Here is a 25,564-nt window from a genome sequence, read left to right as displayed (position 1 = left end):
CAACCTAAATTGATTTTCTACCTCCTTGGCTAGACAGGAAAACTTCACAAAAATCCACAAACTAATTACAAAATTTTCCTTTACTTTCTATTTTGCCATGAAGTATAAAACAAAAGCCTCGGTTAGTCAAGCTGCAGGTGAGTTAAATTTTTGCTGATGAGGATGACCATTACTACCCATATTTATCTAGAGTACCTTTTTTTATGCATCAACTTTAAACAATTTGGATAAAGACTGTCCTTCTGTCTCAATGACCAGGGAGGTACTCAGGGATGCAAGACAATAGCTTCTGGCTAATAAGCACAATACACTTACATATAAGAAGAATAATACCTGTAAATAAATTCACACTACGCAGATGGGAGAAACAGTGCTGCAATAGCCAGGAAGAGAAGATAAAACTACATAGATGTCTCTTGCTCTTTGCCCATTAGTACAGCAAATTTTGAAATAGTTCTACAGCAGGGTGTTTTCCTACTATGAAGTCAGTAATTTGAAATAATTTGAAGAAGGCTTTAAACTAAAGTTGCAAGTGGAGGGGAACCTCAGTCCATCCCACTCCTACCAGTTTGGTGCCAGTGCCAGCAATAGATGCCCAGAGCCTGGAGAGGGATCACAGGTCAGCAGGAGAGCACCTGAAGAGCAGCACAAAGGAATTCCAGCTGCTCCAGCCAGTGAGTCAACTTCATTAAGGACCCAATTTAAATGCCTCTGTGCAAATGCACATAGCATGGGGAATAACCAAGAGGAGCTAGAGATGTGCAGACACCTACAGAGCTACAATCTTATTGGCATCATGGACACATGGCAGGATGGCTCCTATGACTGGCGTGTTGGAATGGAAGGATAGAGGCTCTTTAGGAAGGACAGGCAGGGGAGACAAGGAGTGGGGGTCAGCCTCCATGTCAATGACCAGCTGGAGTACATGGAGCTCTGCCTGGGGATGGATCAGGTGCCGACAGAAAGCTTATGGGTCACAAGTAAAGGGAGGGCAGGGCCAGGAGGTTTATAGCAGGGGTCTGCTACAGGCCACCTGACCAGGAAGACCAAGTGGATGAGGCCCTCGATAGACAGATAGGAGCAGCCTCATGTTCATAAGCCCTGGTCCTCATGGGGGACTTCAGCCACCACGATAACTGTTGGAGGGACAACACAGCAGGGCATAAGCAATCCACGACATTCCTGGAATGTGTTGATGATAACTTCCTCCTCCAAATGACAGAGGAGCCAACGAGGAGAGGTGCTATGCTGGACCTTATTCTCACAACAAGGAGGGGCTGGTGGGGAGTGTAAAGCTCAAGGACAGCCTTGGCTACAGTGACCATGAAATAGTGGAGTTCAAGGTCCTGAAAGTGGTGAGAAGGGCACGCAGCAAGCTCCCTACCCTGGACTTCAGGAGAACAGACACTGGTCTCTTCAGGGATCTGCGTGGTAGAGTGGCACAGGATAAAGCCCTGGAGGGAAGAGGGGCTCAAGAAAGCTGGTTAATATTTAAAGATCCCCTTCTCCAAGCTCAGGAGCGATGCATCCTGACAAAGAGGAAGTCAGGCAAAAACTCCAGGAGGCCTGCATGTATGAACAAGGACCTATTGGACAAGCTCAAACATAAAAAGGAAGCCTACAGAGGGTGGAAGCAAGGGCAGGTAGCCTGGGAGGAACACAGAGGAATTGTCTGAGCAGCCAGGGATCAGGTTAGGAAGGCCAAAGCCCTGATAGAATTAAAATCTGACCAGGGACATTAAGGGCAACAAGAAAAGCTTCTATATGTACGTTGGTGATAAAAAGAAGACTAGGGAAAATGTCGGTCCTCTCTGGAAGGAAACAGGAGACCTGGTTATCTGTGACAGGGAGAAGGCTGAGGTACTCAATGACTTTTTTGCCTCAGTCTTTACTGGCAAGTGCTCCAGCCACACCACTCAAGACACGAAGGCAAAGGCAGGGACTGGGAGAATGAAGAACCACCCACTGCAGGAAAAGATCAGGTTCAAGACCATCTAAGGAACCTGAAGGTGCACAGGTCTGTGGGACCCGATGGGATGCATTCAAGGGTCCTGAGGGAACTGGCAGATGAAGCGGCTAAGCCACTATCCATCATATTTGAGAAGTCCTGGCCATCCCGTGAAGTTCTCACTGACTGGAAAAAGGGAAACATAATCCCAATTTTTAAAAAGGGAAAAAAGGAGGACCTGGGAAACTACAGGCCAGTCAGCTTCACCTCTGTGCCCAGAAAGATCATGAAGTGGATCCTTCTGGAAATGATGCTAGGGCACATGGAAAATAAGGAGGTGATTGGTGACAGCCAACATGGCTTCACGAAGGGCAAATCGTGCCTGACAAATTTGGTGGCCTTCTACGACAGGGCTACAGCATTGGTGGATAAAGGAAGAGCAACTGACATCATCTACCTGGACTTGTGCAAAGCATTTGACACTGTCCTACAAAACACCCTTGTCTCTGAATTGGAGAGCCATGGATTTGATGGATGGACCACTCAGTGGATAAGGAATTGGCTGGATGGTCACAATCAAAAGAGTTGTGGTCAGTGGCTTGATGTCCAGGTGAAGAGCAGTGACGAGTGGCGTTCCTCAGGGGTCAATGTTGGGAGCAGTGCTGTTTATCACCTTTGTTGGCGACATGGACAGTGGGATCAAGTGCACCCTCAGCAAGTTTGCCGATGACACCAAGCTGTGTGGTGCAGTCAACATGCTGGAGGGAAGGGATGGCATCCAGAGGGACCTGGACAGGCTGGAGAGGTGGGCCCATGCAAACCTCATGAAGTTCAACAAGGCCAAGTGCAAGGTCCTGCACATGGGTCGGGGCAATCCCAAGCACAAATACAGGCTGGGCGAGGAGTGGATTAAGAGCAGCTCTGTGGAGAAGGACTTGGGGATATTAGTGGATGGAAAACTGAACATGAGCCAGAAATGTGTGCTTGCAGCCCAGAAAGCCAACAGTATACTGGGCTGCATCAAGAGTGTGTGGCCAGCAGGTCGAGGGAAGTGATTCTGCCCCTCTATTCTGCTCTCATGAGACCCCAGCTGGAGTCCTGTGTCCAGGTCTGGGGCCCCCAGCATAAGAAAGACATGAGCCTGTTGGAGCGGGTCCAGAGGAGGACCTAAAGGGGGCCTACAAAAAGCTGGATAGGGACTTTTTACAAGGGCATGTAGTGATAGGATGAGGGGTAATAGTCTTAAACTAAAAGAGGGTAGATTTAGATCAGGTCTAAGGAAGAAATTCCTCCCTGTGAGGGTGGTGAGACACTGGCACAGGTTGCCCAGAGAAGCTGTGGCTGCCCCCTCCCTGGAAGTGTCCAAGGCCAGGTTGGACGGGGCTTTGAGCAACCTGATCTAGTAGAAGGTGTCCCTGCCCATGGCAGGGGGGTTGGAACGAGATGATCTTTGAGGTCCCTTCCAACCCGAACCATTCTATAATCCTATGATTCTATGAAATAACTGTATGTAAAGCAGCATGTTTCACCACGGAGTAACTGAACTTCATTTTTCTCCTCACATGATTCTTTTGTATTCTTCCACTTTCAGAAAGAGGCACTTCTTCTTAAGATTTGTTTTGTAGAATATATGAGAAAGACAGCAGGTCTCTACAGATAATGAAACTACAGTAAGGAGGAAATTTAACCCTTGAGATTTCCTAACTTTTTTTAAAAACACTTGAAGAGAGAAAGATACAGTAAAGGGGGCTGCCAGAATCAATGACCTATTGCATTACGCTAGGTGATGTCAGCGTTAAGAGTAAAGATGCCTATAATCCACTTAGCAGCCTATATAAATCTACATCTGATCAATATGCAGAACATATGACCTGGTAGCTGCAATTTTAGCATTAAGCAGTACCTAATAATATTTTATTCAGACTGTTTAATACATGTATTCTGCCTAGACAGCAAGGAACCCAGACACTGAAGCCATACCTGGTCTCAGGACATGCTTGCCAACAGAAGAAAAACAAAAATATTTTTAAAGAAAAGTCCATGGCCTCTAACTCTGATATGGAATAGCCACCTTTCTTTTACTGAGGGGAAGATGTGAACAACCAAAGGACATATGGAAAAGACTAGGTCAGAGTTATGGACTGTACTGAACTGCCTTTTTGCACATCTGAACAGCAGAAACCAGACAACTAATTACTCCTCTTTGAGAGTCTGCCTACATTCCTGTTTCAGAGGACAGAGTGATAGAGTTAATCACACTCAGGAATACTGTGGCTGTTGCAAAAGTCTAAAAATTAATATGACCTCCAAAGAGACTGGGCCTTCGTATCTCCTTCCCCCTCTGAGAGGAAAGTCCTGGCCTGGCATGGACAAAGAGCTCCTCAGAAGCATTACCTTACCATCCTATGGGATCTGCAGGGACCATACAAACCTTCATTCCAGCTGAAGGTAAGGCAAATATTAATAGAGATTCCACTGACAGAAACTTTCTGTGAAGTCTGTTAAAATCCTCAGTTTGGCAAGCTTCTCTTCCGGTGACAGAGTTAAATGGCGTCTTCGAGGACTGGAAAAATGTTTTATATACCTGCCAAAACCCTGTGATCATAACAACAAATCACACTAAACATATTTCAGCAAATACTACCATTTCTTTCTCATATAAAAGATCCATGTTTTCTTCTAACACAAAACAAAAATCAGAATCTCATAGGTAATCCTATAAAAATTAAGCTACACAAGGAGGGATGTGTTCTCCAGGCAAGTCTCTTAGGTTTCCCCACCCAGACTCACCAACCTCCCCTGTCACATTTAGTTCAAAGGTTCCACCCTCCCCTTTTGTCCCAGCTTCACAGCTCAAGGGACCACTTGCTCACCTTTTCTACTGTGTTGATTTAAACTGTCTCAACAACAGGTCTCATGAGTGCTACTGCCAGCTGGAGGAAGAGAAGTAAAGAAAGAACAAGATCTCTCCCTTTCTGCAAGAGCAAACTCATGTGAATTAACTGACAAAACCCCACTTTGCCTTCAGGTTCACAAGAGATCTTGGCTCCATTTTTCTGAACTTCATCCCATACTATTACATATCTGGGTCAGACCCAAATCTAGGAGCTGCCCATTTTCCAGCTCTGGCTCAGAAACTGCTTACACGGCATCTCTTTTTAATCCACGATGACAGAAGTTTCACAAAACCAGCTGATTTTGTAAACTACCTGTCATTTTCCCACTTAATTATTTCAAGAACAACCTAGGAAATTTTGGTGTATCACACTCAAGCAATGCCATGATTTGCTTATGGGTACTGTATTCTTGGTTCTCAAATCAGGAATGGACTAAGAAAACTTCTTTTTTCTGGATGAGGAAATATCCATATAATAATATCAAGTATGTTTTAGTACCATGGCCAAATTCTATTTTATCTGAAGAAATTCTTACAAAAATACAAAACTATTATACTGAGTAAAAAAAAAAAAATCCCATACAGACAATAACCACAACTTATTTCTAAAACTACTCCTTTGATTATTTTATAATCATTATTTTAATTCTGTTTAATGCATAATTTTGCTTTGTATGATAACATAACAGTGGCAAAGTTCTAAATGCTATTACAAACATAAGCTAAGAAAAACAATACCAGTACTTTGCAAATCTCCACTGGTTACTGACAGATAAGTAAAAATGAACAGCGCAGCCCTTGATTCTTTAGAGTTACTAGAATTACTCCACAGTGAACCTGGATTAGCAGTTCAACTCGCTTTCAAACTAGAAGAGGCACTGAAAGTAGCAGACCTGCCCTGTTGTCATCCCTGGGTGCTTTTTGCTCCTTTACACAGCTTGTGCCATGAACCAGACTAGGTAACTACTCTTGCTGAAAAAAGGAAGCGCACTAGGTTAGACAGATGACAGACCCAGCACAAGGATGCACAAACTTGTAATGAGAAGGAGAGAGAGGCCAGTGTTGGAAGGTAGACATGAACAGCCAGAAGAAGGATCACTCTGCCTCTTTTTGATAGAAATACTAGCTTCTACTAACTCTCAGATCAATTTATCATGGAAATAAACCTGGATGTTAATTTTACTATAGCCAAGTAGTTTTGCAGGAAATGGAATCATGAACAGTTTAATTTTTGGTAATCTTAAAGAGTCCAGTGTTTCTAGCATATTGCTCAGATCAAGTATTTACAGTTTGTGTTTTTAAATCAGTTTAAACACCAACGCATACCACATACATTAAATTAAATAGACATTTACATACAGAACTCTCCCAGTAGTTATTTCGCAAAAATAGCAAAAAGAGACATGAAATTCTAGAAGACAACACATGTTCTGTCATTGACTTCAACTGAAGCAGTTTATTCTCATTTTTTAGGGAAAAACATTCAAAGTCCATTTTTTAAAAATCTGATGTAGTAAGAAAGCAAGCATAACATGGGTCTGGCCACAATCAAGTCATCATTTATTAACTAACGTTTCTTGCCTGACTAAAAATAGAAAAAGATACATTACATATGCTTATGAAAGTCACATCACTATAACCGAAACATTCATAGTTCCACAATTAGACGTTGTTGACATCAGGACATACTTTTTTAGAGCTTCTAAAAGATCAGTTCATCTGAAGTTTAAAATAACCTTTAGTTGTTTCAATACTGTGATGACTATACCAACCAGCATTCAGGATTTCGATTTCTAGCCAGTATACCAGAAAAAGTCACCACTTCTGAAGTACAAGTAAGCAAGATCTGAAAGCTAAACAGACAACTGTAATACTTTTCAGACATAATTTTGAAACAGTCTTTGTAGAGTCTCCTGGCAATAATCAGCTTTGAGGCTTCTCTCCTGCTGCACCTGAACCTTTCACAACTCTTGTATAGCATGAAGTTCTTCACTAAACTTACCTTTTTTTCATGTCTTTCAACACAGAATGAATGCTTATTGATAGAGGAACAAGAAAAGCTGCTAGATACAACCAAATTAAAGCTAACACTGAACTCACTGTGCCCTGGCCCCATGCTGGTCTGAAAAACTAAGGACCACCTTGAGTAAGGGCACAGGACCACCAACAATACCTGATGCAAGATGATCTGAAGTGGTGATCCAGGGACCAAGCAAACATAACCATGGCACAACACCCCCACAAGAACTACCAAGCATGTGGCTTATCTTAAACAACTACCTTGAAGTTCTTTTAAACTGCAAGTTCTTTTACAATCACAAGTTCTTTTAAAAATCGCCTGTGTTTTTTCCACATACATTGCTATTGTAAACTGTGCCTTCCAAATTTCCTTCCATTTCTTAAAAAAAAAAAAAAAAAAAATTTAAATCTTTAGTGATCAGTTTGGTCATGGGAGCAAAACACATGTTCCTTTAGTACCCTATTACTGGATGCATCTGCTTGAGATAACTCCCTGCAATCCTACTGGAAGCACAGATTTTGCCACTCTGCATGACTGGGAACTTTTATCTCCCCTTGCTCAATTCCTAATCACCCAGTCTGCATTACAGGAGCAGAAGCAGCCAGCAGGCTACAAAAATAAGTCTTCTCTGAATGCCAATTTATTGTAGTGATGATGCTGAATTAAGAAGATGTTCAGTTCCTCTCTTACCCCCATACATTCAGAGAAACAGTACCAACAGTTCAGCTCACTTAACAGTGCAGTGGTAAATTTAATTATCTTAACCTATATGATTAACCTTTATACCAATCAAACACAAACTATGCTCCTGAATGAATTACTCCCCTGCTTCACGCAGAACCTCTCCTTGGCTGCTATCAGCCTTTGGGGTGGTGCATCCTGATCCAGAGAGCAAAACATGACAAATAATATTTCTGACCAAATGGAGGTGGGAGGTGCATTTAATTTCCTACACACCAAAATATGAAGAAGCAACTGAGCTCAATTAATTTATCTTAGTTTCTTCACTACATAGTATATCTTACTGTTACAGCAGTCAAATTTGAGCATTCTTGACCACACTAAACAGTCACTGCTATACACTAAGCAAAAAGGAGAAAAAAAAAATGCTGTTTATGGATAAAAGTGAAAAGGGAGTGGGCAGGACTGTGAGGCTGGGAAATACTGGTAGTCTTCCGCTATTCTAAGCTGAGTCGTTAGATCATCTTAATTTAAGATTCCTTAGTAGAAAAGAAACAATTATTCCATAGCACTGGAAGAAAAGCCTCAATTTATATCCTGGGCCTTTCTGTCTTCTTCTGACAGAGAAGCAAATAAATAACTGATGGGAATACATAACTACTATTTAGGGTGTGGGAAGTCTTAGTTGCTTAGAAAACTATGGTGGTTGGAAATTCTGCATTATAGGAAGTTCTGCTGCAAGACTGAAATAAAACTCAAGACAATGTAGACAGGGTACTAAATGTAGAAGCACTTATTTGCCAAACAGGCATTTTCTTCCAATATGCTTCAGAACAACACCCCTGCATAAGCAGTGATGACATGTAAGCAGTGGACCTTTATGTAACTGTAATCTCCCATTCTCTCTATTAAATGGCTGAGATGATGCCCCTCTCACTGACGTCCATTTTCACTTTCTCTCTGGATATCAGTGACTTGATGTGACCCCCTTTCAAGGACATTAGTTCTGCCAGATTAAAGTCTGCTGTGGCTAGTATCTTCAGGGTGCTCCTCAGGCTTTGCAGTAGACATCCTGCTGCATAGTGCTACATATCTTTTCATTCTACCCTTCTGGTTGTAGCTCTGTGGACCAACTTTTCTTCATCCCTCAGTTTGATATCCCTTAGAGGTACAAAACATCAATCAATCCAAGTCTTCATGAGTTCCAAAGCTTGTGACATTTTCAATTCTGACAGCACTGACCACTGCCTGCAGAAGTCTGCCAGAATCCATCCTTTCTTTGATCTCTCCTCATCAGAAGCAAATCTCGTACTAACTGCAGTTCCCCTTGACGGTGTCTCCAGATGATCTAGACTGAGGAGGGTAGTCAAATTAGACTTTCACTTCAAGAAGGGTGAATTGATAACACATTGCATTTCATATGCACATGGTCATAAACAAGGGACACCTAGAAACTAAGAACTTACCTCCCTATTTCATCATTTCCATTCCCTCAACCTATCACACTCATTTTTAGGTCTCCTTCCTTTCTGTGCAACTCCTGTACCCAGAGACAGAGCATGAAACCGATTCTTCCCTCTCCTCAAAGCAAAGCAGTTCTTATCACTGCAAATCTGACCTTAAAATTATCAAGCCTCTTATGACAGAAACTTTATTTGGTATTTTAAAGATCTATAAAGAACACAAAAAACTTATTGCACAAAGCAGAATTCAAACCTAATTTCTTACCACCTTCTCTGTTCTTCAAGAGAAACTGAAAAGGTTACAGTGGCCCACAGGGTAGCATGCCAACCTTCCTCAGCTCCTTTTATTTAACCTCTCTTTTACTAAGATTTCTCAACTGGATGATTTTGTTCAGCTCTTTATCCTTCTATCTTGTTTTTAAAAATAATGTAGCCCCACCACTTTTATTTAAATACTTTAATTTTCTTTCTAGTCTTATTTTACAGTAATAAAGTTTCTAAAAAGATATACCAAATAAGGTACCAGCAAAATTGGACATAGAAAATTTTCATGACAATCACAATTAACAAAGCAGTTGGACAGTATTTATAATCTTGTTAACCAAAATTCCTAGAAATAATGAGCTCAAATTAATTATACAGACATATTAGAAAAATGTTTCCTGCACCAGCTACAGACACATTTCTAGTCTCTTCTATGTTAAATCTGTTCTTTAGTTTGCCAATACAATTTCAAATCCTAAAGCTTTATACAGAGAAGGTGATTTGTTCTTCTTACACATATTAATGATGGATTTTTTTCCTTCTTTGGAACCACAAAAATAAGTTGAATTTTCCTTGTATTTCAGGATAATGAAACTAAAAGCGATAGAATTTAGCTATAAAGCAGTTATGATATGCCAACAATCCTGATTGATATAATGATCATGTTTGCAACATGCTAGTTCTAGTGATCATGTTCCAAGGATGAAATATGGGCAGTGTGACTGACAGTTTCATAGGAAAACAACAAAGCTCTATATTTGGGACAGCTTGTCTTCCTTCTGCCACTGTGAACCCACAACAAGCTCACCTGTGTTACCTTACAATGGAATGATGTAGAGGTGAGTTGAATCACTTTTTAATACACAGGTAGGAAAAGAAAGTGCAAGCAACTCCATCAAGACAGCACAGGTATCCTATAGTTATTTTAACTCTTAGAAAGGATATGCCTAACGAAACTTGTTTGTAACAACCACTACAAGGGCTGTTATTCTGAACCCTGCCGGTGGCAGCAGTTTAAATTGATGTGATTAACAAAATCAGCTAAGATTTTTCCACCTATTAAAAACACGTATCTGCCCAGTACTATACTGTTTCTTTTTCTATACATAGTAGAAGAAAGCTATTAACACAGGAAATTATTCTCTTTTTACTGATTTTTTTGGCCATCAAACAGACCTCAAAAAAGAAACCCCAAACCATCACCTCTCCAACAGACCTCTACCGAAAGAATCAAAACAGGTTCTCAAACCAATCCCAGAATAATTAAAAGTAACAAATATACAGCATATAAAGCTTAATACTAGGAGGAAAAATTCAACAAGATCATCATCTCAGTTTAATACCAATATACACACTGAAGATCAGACCAGACCATAGCAACAGGTAACATGCAAGTTACTGCTTGTCCATATGACTACTTACTGCTACTCCTGGTTTTCAAATCAGCGAGATTAAGATACCATGCCTGTTGCCAGTTCACTTCTGGCAGCCGAAGGAAAAAACACATCATTGCACTCAAACACTGTTTTTCAAAGATTAACACTTTTATAATCTGCAGTGAGCTCTTCACAGTGTAACTCCTTTGCTGCGTAATGTGTCACCCAGACAGACAAGCTATTTTGTCATTCCAGAACTACTGTCCTAGAAGCTGGCAGTTTCCAATGAGAGTTTTATTTCTGTACAAACACACATACACACAGTTATTTCAGAGCTAGTTTCTCTGTGACGTAGTCTCACCCGACAGGAATATTCGGCGCGCCTCCAGCACGCACCGTTTCTGAAACAACGTTGCCACCCTCTGGACAAACCTGTACCCGCCAGCTACTACTGGGTGCAAGCGTATGGCCCGCGATTAAAAACTCACTGTGTGGTAAAAAAACACTTTCTCAATACACTTATTTCCATATTCAAAAGAATTAAGCCTTTAAAAATCTGGTTTCGTATTCATTAATCAAAGTTCAAATTCCGTGTTTCCTTACTATCTTTAGATATGTAAAACTAAAATGAGTTTACTAGCTGTTCACCAACACTCGAAAAATTAGCTTGCAAAACTTTTTTTATGTTCAGCAATATTCTGTACAATTATCTGCAACACTTGATAATTAGTTCACGCATGCTTCATACAATCAGAATCAGTTTCTGCCTCTTCCTCAGACTTCATTCCCGTTAGTGAGAAAGGTAATAGAGCCAAAAGAAAACCATAGCTCTAACTTCAGAAGATATATCCTTTGCAGAGAAAATGTTGTTCCTTCCACTCTATCCTATTCAGCATGACAGGAATGTTTCAGTCTAGTCTTCAATATAAAATTTTATTTTATAGTAAATCTTGAAGAAAAGTAGAAATTCTACTCTACACTTCTGATGCACAGGAAGGCAACAGGCCACTATCTAAAACAGAAAACAACCAGCTACAAAAATAATCACAGAGGATTCCTTTCATTTCAACAGATAGTAATTTTTTCTAACTTTCATTAAAAAATTTATATATTTCTATTGAAGTCTGAATTTGATAAGACTTATGACATCCCACAAGTTTCACACAGTTCAGCACTTAGTATCTTTTCCTTACAAAGATTTTTTGTTATCTGCACATTTCTGGTTTGTTGAGAAGGCTTCACAAGATACAGGCCATTTATGTGAATGTGAGCAGGCATTTCACATGAACAAAACGTTTCCCACAGAAGTCAGTGCTTGCATTCAATTATTAGCAATAAAATTTACAACTGAAAATTGGTAATGCCACTTTTGTTTTGGACGGTATTTATAAGAGTACTGAGAAACACGTTTAGCTTGCCAGTTTCCTTCTTAAAGCCCATATCATCACAGGCTCAGGCCACATATGCCCCCTAGTGCAGAGTTTATGCAACATATAAAAACCTATAGAATACAGAACTCTTGGGGCTTTTTCCAGCTGCTCCTGATAAGTTGCAGCTCCAAATCAAGTCAAACCTGAGTCTGCTGTTTCCCCAAAGAGAACCTTAAAACTTGAGTCATGCTTTTAGCACTGATACATATTCTTTTAGAGAAACTACCCTCTTGATGCTGATCTACTGTTCTTATAAAAACTTGCATATGCTGGTATTTCAGAGAGTGCTCATTTTAACTGTTAATCATTATAATAGATGAGAGTAAAAATGAAGATCTTGAAAAAGTTTATATATGATACTCATTAATCAGCCTTCAGAAAAGATAAAAAATATATATCAGATCTTAAATATTTAGTGCCTCACATTCCTGCATTTTTAAAATAAATTGATTAAAGAGTCTTTGTAAGTTATTTCCAATGGAAAATGGAATCAGCTATTTTCTGTAAGATATAGTTGGTTGTAATAAATGCATAGACTGTATAAGAAATTTGTTTTGTAATTTAAAAAAAATTGAACATTTTAAGTATCACTCCATGTCCTGCAGCAAGAACATATCATGTAGCAAAGCTATGGCAATGACCTTTCAGTATGTTATACAAGAAGAAAAATAAATGCATTACATTGATAAATCTAGTCTGTTTAGTGAAATACTTGTCTGAGATACTGAAATGAATCATCAGTCACCACTACCCAACTGTCTATTATCTTCTATCACATCCAGTTTCAGTACTGGCAACTGAAGAGTCATCTCATAGTTAATGATTTATGCTGAATGTTCCTCTCATTACAGGCATGGTGTAGTTGTACTGTTTAATCGCTGTCATCACTTTAAGATAATCTTGTAAAAAAATACCACTTGCAGAATGTCATTAAACAGAGTCATCTCTTCTTCCAAATGAGCCTACCACACCATAGTGTTGAAGGTTTGACATGACTTTGAAGATGATAGTTTCTTCTCACTTGAAAATTAAAGTCATAGAATCATAGAATGGCTTGAGTTGGAAAGGACCTTAAGGATCTAGTTCTGAACCCCCCTGCCATGGACAGGGACACCTTCCACTAGACCAGGTTGCTCAAAGCCCTGTCCAACCTGGCCTTGGACACTTCCAGGGAGGGGGCATCTACAGCTTCTCTGGGCAACCTGTGCCAGTGTCTCACCACCCTGACAGGGAGGAATTTCTTCCTCATATCTAATCTAATCTACCCTCTTTTAGTTTAAAACCATTACCCCTCATCCTATCACTACATGCCCTTGTAAAAAGTCCCTATCCAGCTTTTTGTAGGCCCCCTTTAGGTACTGGAAGGCTGCTCTAAGGTCTCCTCGGAGCCTTCTCTTCTCCAGGCTGAACAACCCCAACTCTCTCAGCCTGTCCTCACAGGGGAGGTGCTCCAGCCCCCCCAATTAGCTTTGTGGCCCTCCTCTGGACCCGCTCCAACAGGCCCATGTCTTTCTTATGCTGGGGACCCCAGATCTGGACACAGGACTCCAGCTGGGGTCTCACGAGAGCAGAGTAGAGGGGCAGAATCACTTCCCTCGACCTGCTGGCCACACACTCTTGATGCAGCCCAGTATACTGTTGGCTTTCTGGGCTGCAAGCACACATTTCTGGCTCATGTTCAGTTTTCCATCCACTAATATCCCCAAGTCCTTCTCCACAGGGCTGCTCTCAATCCACTGTGCCTGAAGTTCCATGTTTTCAGAAAATTAACTACTCTAATTCTCAATTCTTTTGTATTCCTGTGGGCAGAACAGTTCCTTTTTCAGGGTCTTTCCCCTCTGTATTGACACTCAAATTTTTTTTAACTCATTTTCTATTTCTAGCAATTACTTTCTTTACTGAATCTACTAACTTCTTATTCTTACAGTCTAGGGACTTTTAATGTTCACTTTCTCTCTTTCAAGAGAATTAACGCAGACTCAAAACAGCTCAGTTTTACATTTTCCTTCCCTTCCTCCCCAAACTGCCAATCCTTTCTATATTCACCCAGGAGAACTATGATACCCTTGCAAATTCCTAACCTTTTGCCATTACTCATTAGACCTTTTTAAAATAAGGCAAAATACCTCTTAAAATCAGCACCTTTCCACGTCACTAACAGCTGATACCGCTGCTTAAATATCCACAATGATTCCCTACATCATAACGAAATACATTCAAGTTGCTAGCTCTTTTTCCAATAACCTAATTATTCAGAGACCATCAAAATCAGGAATGCAAGATAATATACCTGTGACTACAAAAAGGTAAAGTTGGTCTTAGGTTACAGCTGCTGTATCTTGAGTTTGACCTGGACGTCCGAGTGTTTAGGATATTTCTGAGACTATGTCTACCATAGTGACTTGATTCAAAGCAAGTGTGGTTTTGTAGTGAATCCCATGCTGCCTCTACTTACTACATGCTCAGTTGGATCTCAAAGTAGTTTCTGTGTGCACAACTTGGGTTTTTTGAGAAGAAATCCTCAATTATAAAACATTTCAAAAATTAACAGGATATTAGGTGCCAAAGCAATGTGAAAGACACAACTGCAGCACTTACCTAACACTTTTTTACCTTTTTGAGATATTCAAACTACACGTATTGTAGACGTTCAGTCTGGGGAAACAGACTAAACTTAATTTGAAGTAAACTCTGAATCACATGTTGATGATCACATAATGACGTGTTAGGAAATTCAGCATCAACCACTTGGATCCACTGATCTGTTTCTACTACTCCTTATTAATGTAGGCAAGGCCCTAGGGTCCAAGAGTGTCATGGACTCTGGACTGAGTGTAGGAGAGAACAATTCACAACTGAAAGAAACTAAACATGAATTCTTTGCATCGTAGTACTTCTATTCTGAATCCCTCCCAAGGACCAAGGCAGGCCAAAAGAAAGTTGTCAGCCAGCTTTTGCTTAAAGCACAAGAAGGCATAGCTACTACCTATGCCATCCATTCTCACCTTTAGCTGAAGGTGGGATCTCCCTGCTGGTCTGAAACAGAGCCCAGCTGGTCCTGATAGACCTACCGTGTTTAAGACATAAAAGAGAAAGTAGCACTTCTCTGTTCTGCACTCTCTTTCTGCAAGATCTTATTTGCTCAAGCACAGTACAAAGGGATAAAGCACGTCCGGTCCAGTACTGTGCTAGAGCTATGCAGTCCTCCCCAAATCTGGAGGACAGCAAAGCATGATGCAGACACACTGTGGTGACCTTGCAGTGGAACCTATACACTATGGCTGAGTGTCTCTACAAGGCTTCCTCTACATTTCTTTTTCTTTCCAGTGCTGTTCCCATCCTGCACTGATCTCCATACAGCTCGGACACAGGGTAAGATATGAACTATATATGCTGCAGGTTCTCCTAAGGTATAATAAATAATGCTTTCCAACACTTAAGAACAGAGCATTGCTTTCTCCACACTTTTAAATTCCTGATTTCTTTTAAAACTGAGCTTCAGAAATTTTCTGCATGTGTACATTTTAGTTTCTATAGACTAAAACACATTTCCTTCCCCATCCCGTATCTTTAAACTTCTTCATTAGTTTTAAAAGCCCGCAAGTCCTGGTGTGACCCTGGTGAAGGATGTTCTTCGAAAATGTTATAAGGTGAGAGCAAGTTAAGTTACCATCACCCAAGGCTGTGGGTGTAACCACCTGTAATCCCTTCCCTAGTGACAGAATGAACTGACTCATCCTCAACCACAAAGTAATACAAACCTGAGGGAGGACAGGCATACTTTCCTGCTCTGGAATAGACCAAACCTAGTATCTTTTCTCTGCTGACACCACAAGGATTGCCATCCACAGAAGTAAAAGCACAAATTAGAGTGGAAATGAGTCACCAGTGGGTGGGGAAATTTAACCGATATAGAATCTCCTAAACCTAAGTAACCCAAAAACCAACGGACTGCCACAAGAGGCTGGCTAGGTTCAGGAAAGACTATATTTTAACATAGTAATAATGAACACTCATGAGGAAGTCTGTTTTGCAAGGAAAGTGGATAACGGTCTGTAAGTTGGAAATGGAGGGAGAAAATGGGTATCCAAATTAAGAGAACACAGAAATGAAATTTATAACAGTACTAATACAATACATGCTGTACTACAGAAAATCAGTCAGTTGTGTAGATCCATGTTCTCAGAACCCTTTAATCACTAAATTATATGTTCTTTGTTTAGAAATAAGCATGGCTTGATCCCAGTTGAAACGTATGACAGTTGACCTGACATCAGATGCTCACGGCTACTCCCAGTTTCCTCCTACACAGTTTGACCTGCAAATGTAACCAAAATACTTCCTTGTTTTTCAGACAAATCACTAATAAAAACTCTGAGTAGTTCTGAACTTTGACAGACAGCTGGTGGATCCTTCTGAATACTCCCCTCCAGTTGACAGGGTAACATTTCTGACTATTCCAAGAACAGTTTCCAACCTGCTATGCACCCATACAGCAAATTCATAATCCAGTCTTAAATTTTGCACACAAAAAGGTCTAAAAAACATGGAAGTATTGTCCACTCAGAAAACAATTTTCATAAGAACCTACCTTGTCAAACCGACAATTTCACATCAGTTTTCACTCATTACCTTGTGACTATACTTAGAAGTTATTACTTGTTTCCCTATTTTTCTAGCACCCATGCCAGTTAACCTGACCCATGGAGGCTTTTTGTCTTTTGAGTCACTAAAAACTCATGATTCAGCCAGGTCAATTTATTGCTATACTTCTTAGCCTTCATTCACATTAGGGTAATTTGTACTTGGGCCTTTAACAGTTGTAGAAGGTACAGGTATGAATTGCCCTACTTACCTTTTCACTTATTCTTCTTAGACATTCACAGGTTCTCCTGTTTTCTGAACTTACTGAAGCCTATTTTCCTCAAGTAAGTTGTTTTCATTCTATTTATTTCCCTCCCTCCTTAATGATTGTTACATTCCACATCTCATGGTCATGTATGTCTGATTCTAACAGTGAGTTCCATCAATTAATGTAACAGAGAACAAATCAACAGAATAAAAAGCAGTTTGAACACTTCCATGAAAAAGTTTCACCATCAATTTCTTCTTTGTGTGGGGAAGTCTTGCTCGATTATTTCAGAGTTCTTTCATTCTGGTGATGCTGAGGGGTTAGGTTTTTTTAGATCATCTAAAGCCACAGCTAGTGCACAATATCAAATATACGTCAGTAAATTAAACAGAATTGTCAAAAGTAGTATTTTCATGCAGAATTCTGGTAGTATTTTTCATATGCACTCTCCTGTTCTCTAGTTACATAAAAAAGGACAATAAGGGAGACTTAACTGAGTGTGAATGAACACATTTAAGGAAGATGTGGTATTAATTTTGAATATCTCAGATTTCTCTTACTTTCATTCCAAAGATAGAAGAGAAGCATGGGAAGACTGAATAAAACATTAGCCCTTTGCCAGATACTTTTTTTTCTTATTCTGCTTTTTAATATTTTTTTTTAAATACACAATTTTTCCCAGATAATACGCATTTGATTGGGTCGGATCAAAGGAATTAAAAAGCTTAATAGCAAACTAGTAGAAGGCAGAGGAAAACTGGTGAATATGGTTAGGAAGTATTAGAGACTCTGTAAAAGTTCTAGTTCTTCACTTTGTTTCAAGACGTCTTGTATAACCTTATGCTATCTAACAGCTTATCATCTTCATTCCCGATCCTGTGCCAGTTCTAGCTTGCAATTTATTCTTTGTCAGGTCATTTTAATCCATTTTTCTATAAAAGTTTTCTATAGGAAGGTCAAATAAATGATAGTGAAAAGTTAGCAGCAGTAAGAAAGAAAACAGGGGCACTATAACATCTCTCCCTTTTGGTGGCAGTGAAACATTACATCAGTGCAAGCTGGTGGTGCAGAATTTTCCATGTATCAAGACAAAAAAAGTAAGACAAGAAGAATGAAAGAGGAAAATCCAGTAACAGAAGAGTACTGATAATTCAGTAGACCTACATTGTGTTATCTGTACCACTAAAATAGACTTAACGTGCAAGAACCTTAAGATTTACAGAAGTGATGTTCTCACTGACTTCAGCCAGAGTTGAAACTGCAGAGCATTTAAGAGCCAGCCCTCCCTGCTCAAAGAAAAATCAGCGCAACTTCGCCTCTAAAGTGTTATACTCAGTATTCCTACATCCGAAGAAAAACTGAGAAAAACAAAGGCTACCATGATAGGTTCTTAGATACAACTATTTCGATACATTGGTAACTTTAAAAGCCTCTTATACTGTGCTCCTGCTGAGTTCAGTGGCTAAATCTCACCTCCCCTGCCCTCTTACTCCTGCTACAACTACTGTATAATTAAGTTCTAAATACAGAGATGAACCTTAAAGTTTCAGCAGAGAGCTTTCACTGTGAAAGGCATGCCAGCATAAATTCAAACATCAAGTAAAAGACTGCTCCTATTTCTTATGAAACAAGTCATTTTTACTGGTAAAAAAGAACTAACACTCCAGGAATCACACACAAGAAATTTGACTGTAGTTTTTACTGCTCCCGTTATGCTACAAGACACAGCTTTTTGCACACCCCCCAAAGTCAACATGAACCCCAACAGTGAGGAGAACAAAAGCTGAAAGCAAGATGCAGAAAGCCTGGAAGTGCTAGACCATCATATTAACCCAGAGGAAAAACACACTGCTGACAAAAGGGTGCTCACATCTTCTTCCCAGACACTTGTTTGAGCAGACCTGTGAAGGTAAGTTGCTACAAGTATACTTGAAATTGCTAATGTACAGGGACCTGTAGAGTAGGATATTTAGTTTTAACGTTAACTATCACTTGTGTTTTACTAGCTTTTATTTTTCCTGTATTTTACTGCAATGTATATAATTCATTTATACTTTTTCCTAACTACCCTCTGTAGTCATTACCCACTTGTAAGATGTTTTGAAACCTTTAACTCCTTGCCTAGTAAAGATAAGACAGACCTTGGGCAGTCTGAAAAACTCCCTGAGTATATCCCTGATAACAGGAACCTAAAAACAAGTGCCTAAGAAGATGCCAGTGTCAAGATAAGTGACTGGAAGCTGGTCTAAACTAACCTCCTTGGAAGAAAGAGGAGCTGAAGGACAGATGAGGTCACTCTATGACCATATATGGACACGAGAAACCTAAAGTTCACAACAGACAGTGTGAGAAACCACAGACAGTGTGTGGACCCCTAAGGAGGGGAGATGACCCTCACTCTATTTTTACTAGGCACACTCAGACTATGTACATGAATTCTGAGAACTCATTAGCATAAGACTGCCTTTTCTAAGAAATCTGATGCATGTGTTTACTTTTCGTGTATATTAGTCAGAGAGTTTTGTTAGTAAGTGTGGCACTTGTGGTGGATCTCCAGCGCTGCCCAGCGCTGCAGAAAAGAATACTTGCTTAACAGTTATACTCAATCCTGATGTGGAGTGAAGCTCTTTGTTTCACCTGCTATAAGTCACTGCCAGCAGTTCATGAAGTTCCACAGCAAAACAGGTTAAGGGAATTGCTCTGAAGGCAAAATAACTCCAGAAGACATTACATGTTTCCAAAGGGAAAGTGTGCGCTCCCTCTCTCCCTTCCTTTTAGGAAGGGTACTGACTTAAGTGGCTGCACAGTCTCAGACTTTCTGCTTCTCCTTGTACTCTGAAGAATATCAAGTAGAAAGTCTCCACGGCCTGGGGTTGCTCTAGTTGATGCGGTCATACAAAACATATGGAGTAGAGCAAGCAGATAACCAAGCCTGTGCAGGGAGTGGAAGCAGGACTGTAAAATATGAAAAGCTGCACCCGTTCCTTCACTTAGAAGTCGCTCTTTTTTTGCAACAGGTCAGCAGCAGCCATACTGCCCTGCTAACTGGCTGGACAGCAGCAGCACGGTCACCGACCACGCACGTGCACTTAAGACACCTTCCGGGAAGCTGCCTTCAGTAAATTAGACATAACGGCGCGGCGTGAGCACAGCATCTGCAGAGAATGACCCGAGGACATGCTGTAAGAGCACCCAGGCAGAAACCTAGGAAACTGTTTTTCCTCAGGAGCGCAGTAAACACACATACAGGGATGCATTTAAAAACATACGCAGAAGTGCTCCGAATTATTCCGAAGAGCCAGCCCGTCTCCTGCTGCCCTGCCACAGGGCGACAGCCACGCTCCCACTCCTCTAGCTGCCTGCCGTTGGCATCTTCTCGCACGAGCGCGCACGGCTCAGCGCGCACGGCTCGCCCCGCACGTCTGGCCGCAGCCGACGCCCGCCGCCGGCCCGCCAGGCCCCGCGTGCCTACCTGCGCGGGTCTCGTGCTTGGGCAGCCGGTAGTACTTGTTGCCGAACTGGTCGGTGCCCACCAGCTCCTTGGCGGGCCCGAAGAGCCGCAGGCGCAGGGCGCGCAGCGCCCGCCAGGCCCGGCTCATCCCGGCGGGTGAGCGAGCGGGGACTCCCGTCGCCAAGGTCGCCGCCGCCCCTCAAGCCCCACCCCCGGCGGGCCGCGTCACGTGCGCGCGCCCCGTCCCGCGCCTCGCCCTGCCCAGCTGACCACGCTCCCCTGCGCCCCCGCGCCGGCCCGGCCCCGCCCATCGGTGGCGGGCATGCCAGCAACGCCGCTCGCCATTGGCGGAGGCCGGCCTGCCCAGAGCTAATCTGGGCCGCCCCTGGGCCAAGATGGCCGAGGCGTGGGGAGCGCCGTCGTTGGTCCGCCATGTTGGCGTCCCTTTGGGCTCGTCAAATCGGGCTTGGCGACCCAGTGCGGCTGCGCCGGGCCGAGGCCACCCGGAGGTAGCGGGGACCGGTGGGGACCTGGACCTGGAGCTGGGGCGGGGCCGGGACGGGCCGCGCCGCGCCGAGCTGCGCTGCGCGGGGAGGCCCCCGAGCGGCCGCTTCAGGCCGGCGGGGCGGCAGAGCCTGATGTAGCTCTGGTAGGGAGCTCTCGCCTGACACGGGCTGGGCCGGCCTGAGGTGGCTCCCGGGGCCGCCCTCGCTGCCGCTCCGGCCGAGAGCGGGGAGCTGTGACCTGCCGGTGCCCCGCTGTGTGATACGGGCGCGGGGAGCTGGAGCAGAGGAGCCCGGAGCCTTAGGGGCCGGCCTGGGCTCCCCGGTGGAGGCTCCCGCGTTGTCTGTTGTGCCGCGTTTCGCAGTGTCTGGGGGTTATATATTTTTTTTTTTCTTTACGTGTGTGCATTAGCAGCCCTGGGATGGGCTGAGTAATGGTGTTTTGATAGGCTGAGTAGGCACACCTTGCTATTTTATCGGTCTCACCGGATGTTTCAATTTGCATACAATTATGCATAGTCGTATTTCTCATATTTTAAAAGAGCTTAAATGACTTGCTGCTTTTGAGACATGCTGTTGGGGGTCTGCCTCTGGGAGCCCAAGTTTTTCACATCAAGATTTTTGCCAACCAAGATGAAGCTAAGTAGGGTCACTGCCTTAGAGCTTTTCAGTTATCTGCTTATGTTTTTATTGATAGTGGATTTTACAAAATAGTGCTGTTGGAAGCTCTGATCATCTTGTGAGGCTAATTTTATATTAGATACCGTGGTTTAAAGGAAGCAGAATCTGTCTCTTTCTGACTATGTAGTATTGGCATATTTAAATATACAGGCTACTGCAAAATAGTACAGGATACTAATTGCAGCTCAGAAAAGTTTTTCTGGCAGACTTCATCGTGTAGATAGTGTAGTTTTTAGTTAATGTTAAAGAAAGCATAACACAGTTTCCTTAAAGGAAATACTGTAACTTGTTAAACTAAATGAATTGTCCACTAGGTGCCTGTACTTCCAAGTAGGATTACACTTGGAAAGATACTACATGATGAAGCTTCAAAGTAACTAATATTGTTGCGACTACAACTGCTTCTTAATGGTTTGTTTTGCTCCGTGTTTTCAAATTACGTTTTTTTGTCTCGTGTGTGGACCCTAAATGCAGTTTTGCTATTTCTTTGAGCTCAGTTTACGCATTTATTTCTCTCTTATCTTCCAAACAACATAAAGCATAAAATATTTTTTTCTGCCAACTTGACAGGATTTATTTCCAGCCCTGTATGGTGTCTGCAACTCTAGTTTTGCAAAAAATAACAGGGATGTGTTAAATGCATTGAGGAAGTGTGAGACTATGGTTTGAGCTGTTCAGAGTTACACAGTAACATTCTACAATTCTGTTCTTGTTCATATCTTTGTTTTTCTTCTTTGCTGTTTTTAAGGGTTCTACATTTGGAATTAAATAAAGATAGAGATGTGGAAAGAATACATAAGAGTGGTATCAACAGCCTTGATATTGAGACTGTTGAGGGACGATAGTAAGTATATACTTTAGAAGGTAAAAATGTATGTGAGTACTTCACTGTGTTTTGGTACTATGGATTTATTTTCTTGATGAACACTCAATTATATTAAGATCGTGAATGTTGTAACTTGTGTGCTTTATTGACACTTTCAGCATGTTATCCGGTGGATCAGATGGTGTTATTGTAATTTATGACCTTGAAAACTTGAGCAGAGAACCACACTACATATGTAAAGCAATTCATTTTGTGGGAAGGTAGGTACTCAAAAATTCTATTAAAAGTTCATAGTGATGTGTGTGACTAGCATTAAACTCAGAAATTTAATGTGTGTTCTTATTTCTAGGATAAAAAGACTGTAGAAAACATTGTCAGAAATCTTTGAAGGGTAGCATGATGCGTTATGTTTTTTGACATGCAAAAATAAAGCAAGAAACTTTTGTGAGGATTTATGTGATTTACTAAATAGCAGAGACTAATTGGTTTTTCTTGATTGTCTACCCTAACAGTTACAGTATATTTACAGTGACTCTATGACATTGTTTGACCAGATTTTTGGCAGTTTGAAAGTTAAAATGGAGGTTATTAATTGTATGCATATGAAAACTAGACAGGCTTGTGCTGCTGTAGACCACACACAAAAAAAAAAGTTAGAGTTAGTAGTCCAATCTCCTGTTTTAACACTAGAAAAAAGGTTTTTAAAAAAAACAACCCTCTTCCAGATCACAGTTTCTCACCTGTGAATTTTCTTACTGTTGAAATTTGCTGACTCTATGCCAGTAACTTTGAGAAAGTAATTTTGGGACTGTTGTAGAAATATTCCTTGTATCCTATGTATATAATAATTGTATCTTTAAATAAGTATGTGTTTAGGCAAAAGAGAAATTATCTTTGCAAAACCTATTCATGTGATTGGAAAAAAAAAATCTAATACAAATTTGAAGGTATTGGTTTTATTTCCCCTCTCTTGCTCCCAGCTTTACTAATAGCTATTTTAAGTTCATCGGGTGTTCATCAGGTACAGACATAATTAATACCGGACTTCTTAAGAATATGTTTGAATGAAGACAGGTGTGTTACTGACAAAAACAGAACATATTTTTCTGAATAACAGGGTATTACCATACTGTGTGTGATCTATATAACGACTCAAAGCCATTATTAATTTTTCAGGCTTTCCCTGCAGGCAGTATAAATTTGCCCTTTATGGGCATTAAGTCTTCTAGCAAAAGCTGTTTTTTCCTTGTGTTTAGATAGTACAGTTGTCTACTAGGTTAGGACTTTATCTGAGACTCATAATGACATTATTGCCTACAGTGTAAAAGATTAGTAGCTTCATTTTCCTCTTATTGTTTCCCAGTCCTCAAATTATTTGAGGTCTAAGAACTTCATTAATAAGATCAACAAGAACAGGACAGATCTGTAAAAATGAAAGGCCTAAATGGTATCTTGTACCATAAGAAAGAAAAAGGGTAATAGAACATGCATCAAAACAAATGAGTAGGAACAGAATCTACTGCAAGTAAGCTGTATTTGGTAAGTGGTGATGGCTGGGACTTCTTGAATGGAAGTGATTGAAATTATATAGTCATTATTTGTTCTTAAGTACATCTCAAAGTCTCAAAACTGAAATGAATTCTGAAACAGATACAGCAAAATGAAGAAATACATGCTGAGAAGACACAGCATGAAAACTGGCAAATCTGTGCTAAAGTCATGCCATCATTGACTTCAGTTAGGTCAGTAGAAATATTCCATACTTGAAAATTCTGTTTATGAGCATAGTTAGTTGATAGTCTGTTTCTTGTATAGGTGTTAATTTTTGTAGGTGCAGCTTTTATTTCTTATCAGTTGAGTAGAGGCATAAATCATACTAGTAGAATCTGATTTTGTGCGACACTGTTTTGCTGATCAGGGATATCAATTAAACTCAGACACCAGAGTGAAAAGAGCAGGCATATTTTACTAGAAATAACTAAATAATGTAACAGAATAATACAGAAAACATACAGTAAGAAAAGACAGAATAGTGCACTTAAACAAATAGGAAAATACAGGGTAATGCATCAAATCATTACTACCTGAGAGAGAGAGAATAGTGATTAAGAAAGATCCATCACCACTTGCATACGTTACCATCATCCAGATCCGCAGTCGCTGGGCAGCCCCAGTTACAGTGAGGATTTGGAGAACCTTTCCCTGCAAGTGGGAAATCCTGCGCGGTGCGTCCACCCATAGGTGAGGCTTCCAAAGTCGCTGTGAGCGGGTCCAGCCTTATATACCTAAAAATCAGTAAGCCAGAATAGCTGGCACCTTTGTTTTAAGCGGAAACATCTGGTTTTCATCTCACGTTAGGTTCCCCCCCCAGAGCCTGGCCAGGGCTTAAGGGAGAAGCTAAGGGAGTTTCCCTGCTGGTCTAGTTAATTTATGAGCAAGGTCACAAGGCCAGACAACTGTTTCTGTGGCCTTGTTATCCTGCTCACACATAAAGAAATATAAGGATACATTCAAGATAGACATGTTTTATGATGTTTAAGCTGTATCTTCTATGCATATTTCACTAATGACTACATACAGAGTTAGCAGTTTCAGTTCAGGGCCTGTTGCTCAGGCTTCAGTACTCCCACCTTTTACATCAGAATAGTTGGTTTGCTATAACTTAGTACAGTACCTGTTAGCACAATGGTTATCAGTTATAAAATGTACAGGATTCATCTATAGGTCAACTCTGGCTTGGGCTTATTGTCCAAGCCTTAGCACTTCAGACACAATGTTCTAAATGGTAGGCTTATTATTGCTTAAAGTAACCATAGTAGGTTTTTTGCCTTGATTACTTATTCCCAGTATTCATGTAGCTTCCTAGTATGTTTTAAATGCTTACTGTAGCTAATTAGCTACAGATAAAGTTTCAGGTATTGGAATATTATTCATCCAGAGTCATATTTATGACATCATAAATGAATTTATAATTACCAGTAAGAAAGGCTTCTGATCTGACTATCTGGCTATATTTGCAGATAATAACGTGTTGAATAGTTTGCCTCTGTTCCAACTTTGCAGGGCACAACGCAACTCAGGTCTCAAAGTTGCTTAAAGGTTAAGCTCTTGCTAGAGGCTCTTTGAAGCTATTTCTGAATAGACTCTGAACGGGGCCTACTGAAGGTCTAGTA

The 25,564-nt window shown here is 41.0% G+C and overlaps 2 protein-coding genes across 14 annotated transcripts in view; one reads left to right on the top strand and one right to left on the bottom strand.

Annotated features, from left to right (window-relative positions):
* NDUFAF2 (NADH:ubiquinone oxidoreductase complex assembly factor 2) overlaps positions 1 to 20,606 on the bottom strand; it is a 74,949-nt gene extending 54,343 nt beyond the window's left edge. Inside the window, exon 1 of one of the 3 annotated variants that reach the window (XM_074811801.1) lies at positions 20,403 to 20,606. In XM_074811801.1, the coding sequence (XP_074667902.1) occupies positions 20,403 to 20,529 (127 nt within the window). In that variant the 5' untranslated portion in view covers positions 20,530 to 20,606. Of the gene's footprint in view, positions 1 to 10,694; positions 11,190 to 20,402 lie in introns of those variants that run through there. The other 2 variants (XM_074811799.1, XM_074811800.1) reach the window with 2 other exon arrangements.
* Positions 20,607 to 20,764: 158 nt separating this feature from the next.
* ERCC8 (ERCC excision repair 8, CSA ubiquitin ligase complex subunit) overlaps positions 20,765 to 25,564 on the top strand; it is a 50,462-nt gene continuing 45,662 nt past the window's right edge. For 5 of the 11 annotated variants that reach the window (XR_012621764.1, XR_012621763.1, XR_012621762.1 and 2 more), the window contains exons 1-3: positions 20,765 to 20,890; positions 22,314 to 22,409; positions 22,550 to 22,651. Coding sequence is in view for 8 of the 11 variants with exons in the window: in XM_074813450.1 (XP_074669551.1) it covers positions 20,814 to 20,890; positions 22,314 to 22,409; positions 22,550 to 22,651 (275 nt within the window). In the remaining 3 variants the exon portion in view is untranslated. The other 6 variants (XM_074813452.1, XM_074813457.1, XM_074813453.1 and 3 more) reach the window with 6 other exon arrangements.

This window comes from Strix aluco, chromosome Z, assembly GCF_031877795.1.
Source record: "Strix aluco isolate bStrAlu1 chromosome Z, bStrAlu1.hap1, whole genome shotgun sequence".
NCBI classification, from domain to species: domain Eukaryota; kingdom Metazoa; phylum Chordata; class Aves; order Strigiformes; family Strigidae; genus Strix; species Strix aluco.
Note: the sequence above shows the minus strand (reverse complement) of the source record. Positions and strands in the feature narration are given on the sequence as shown.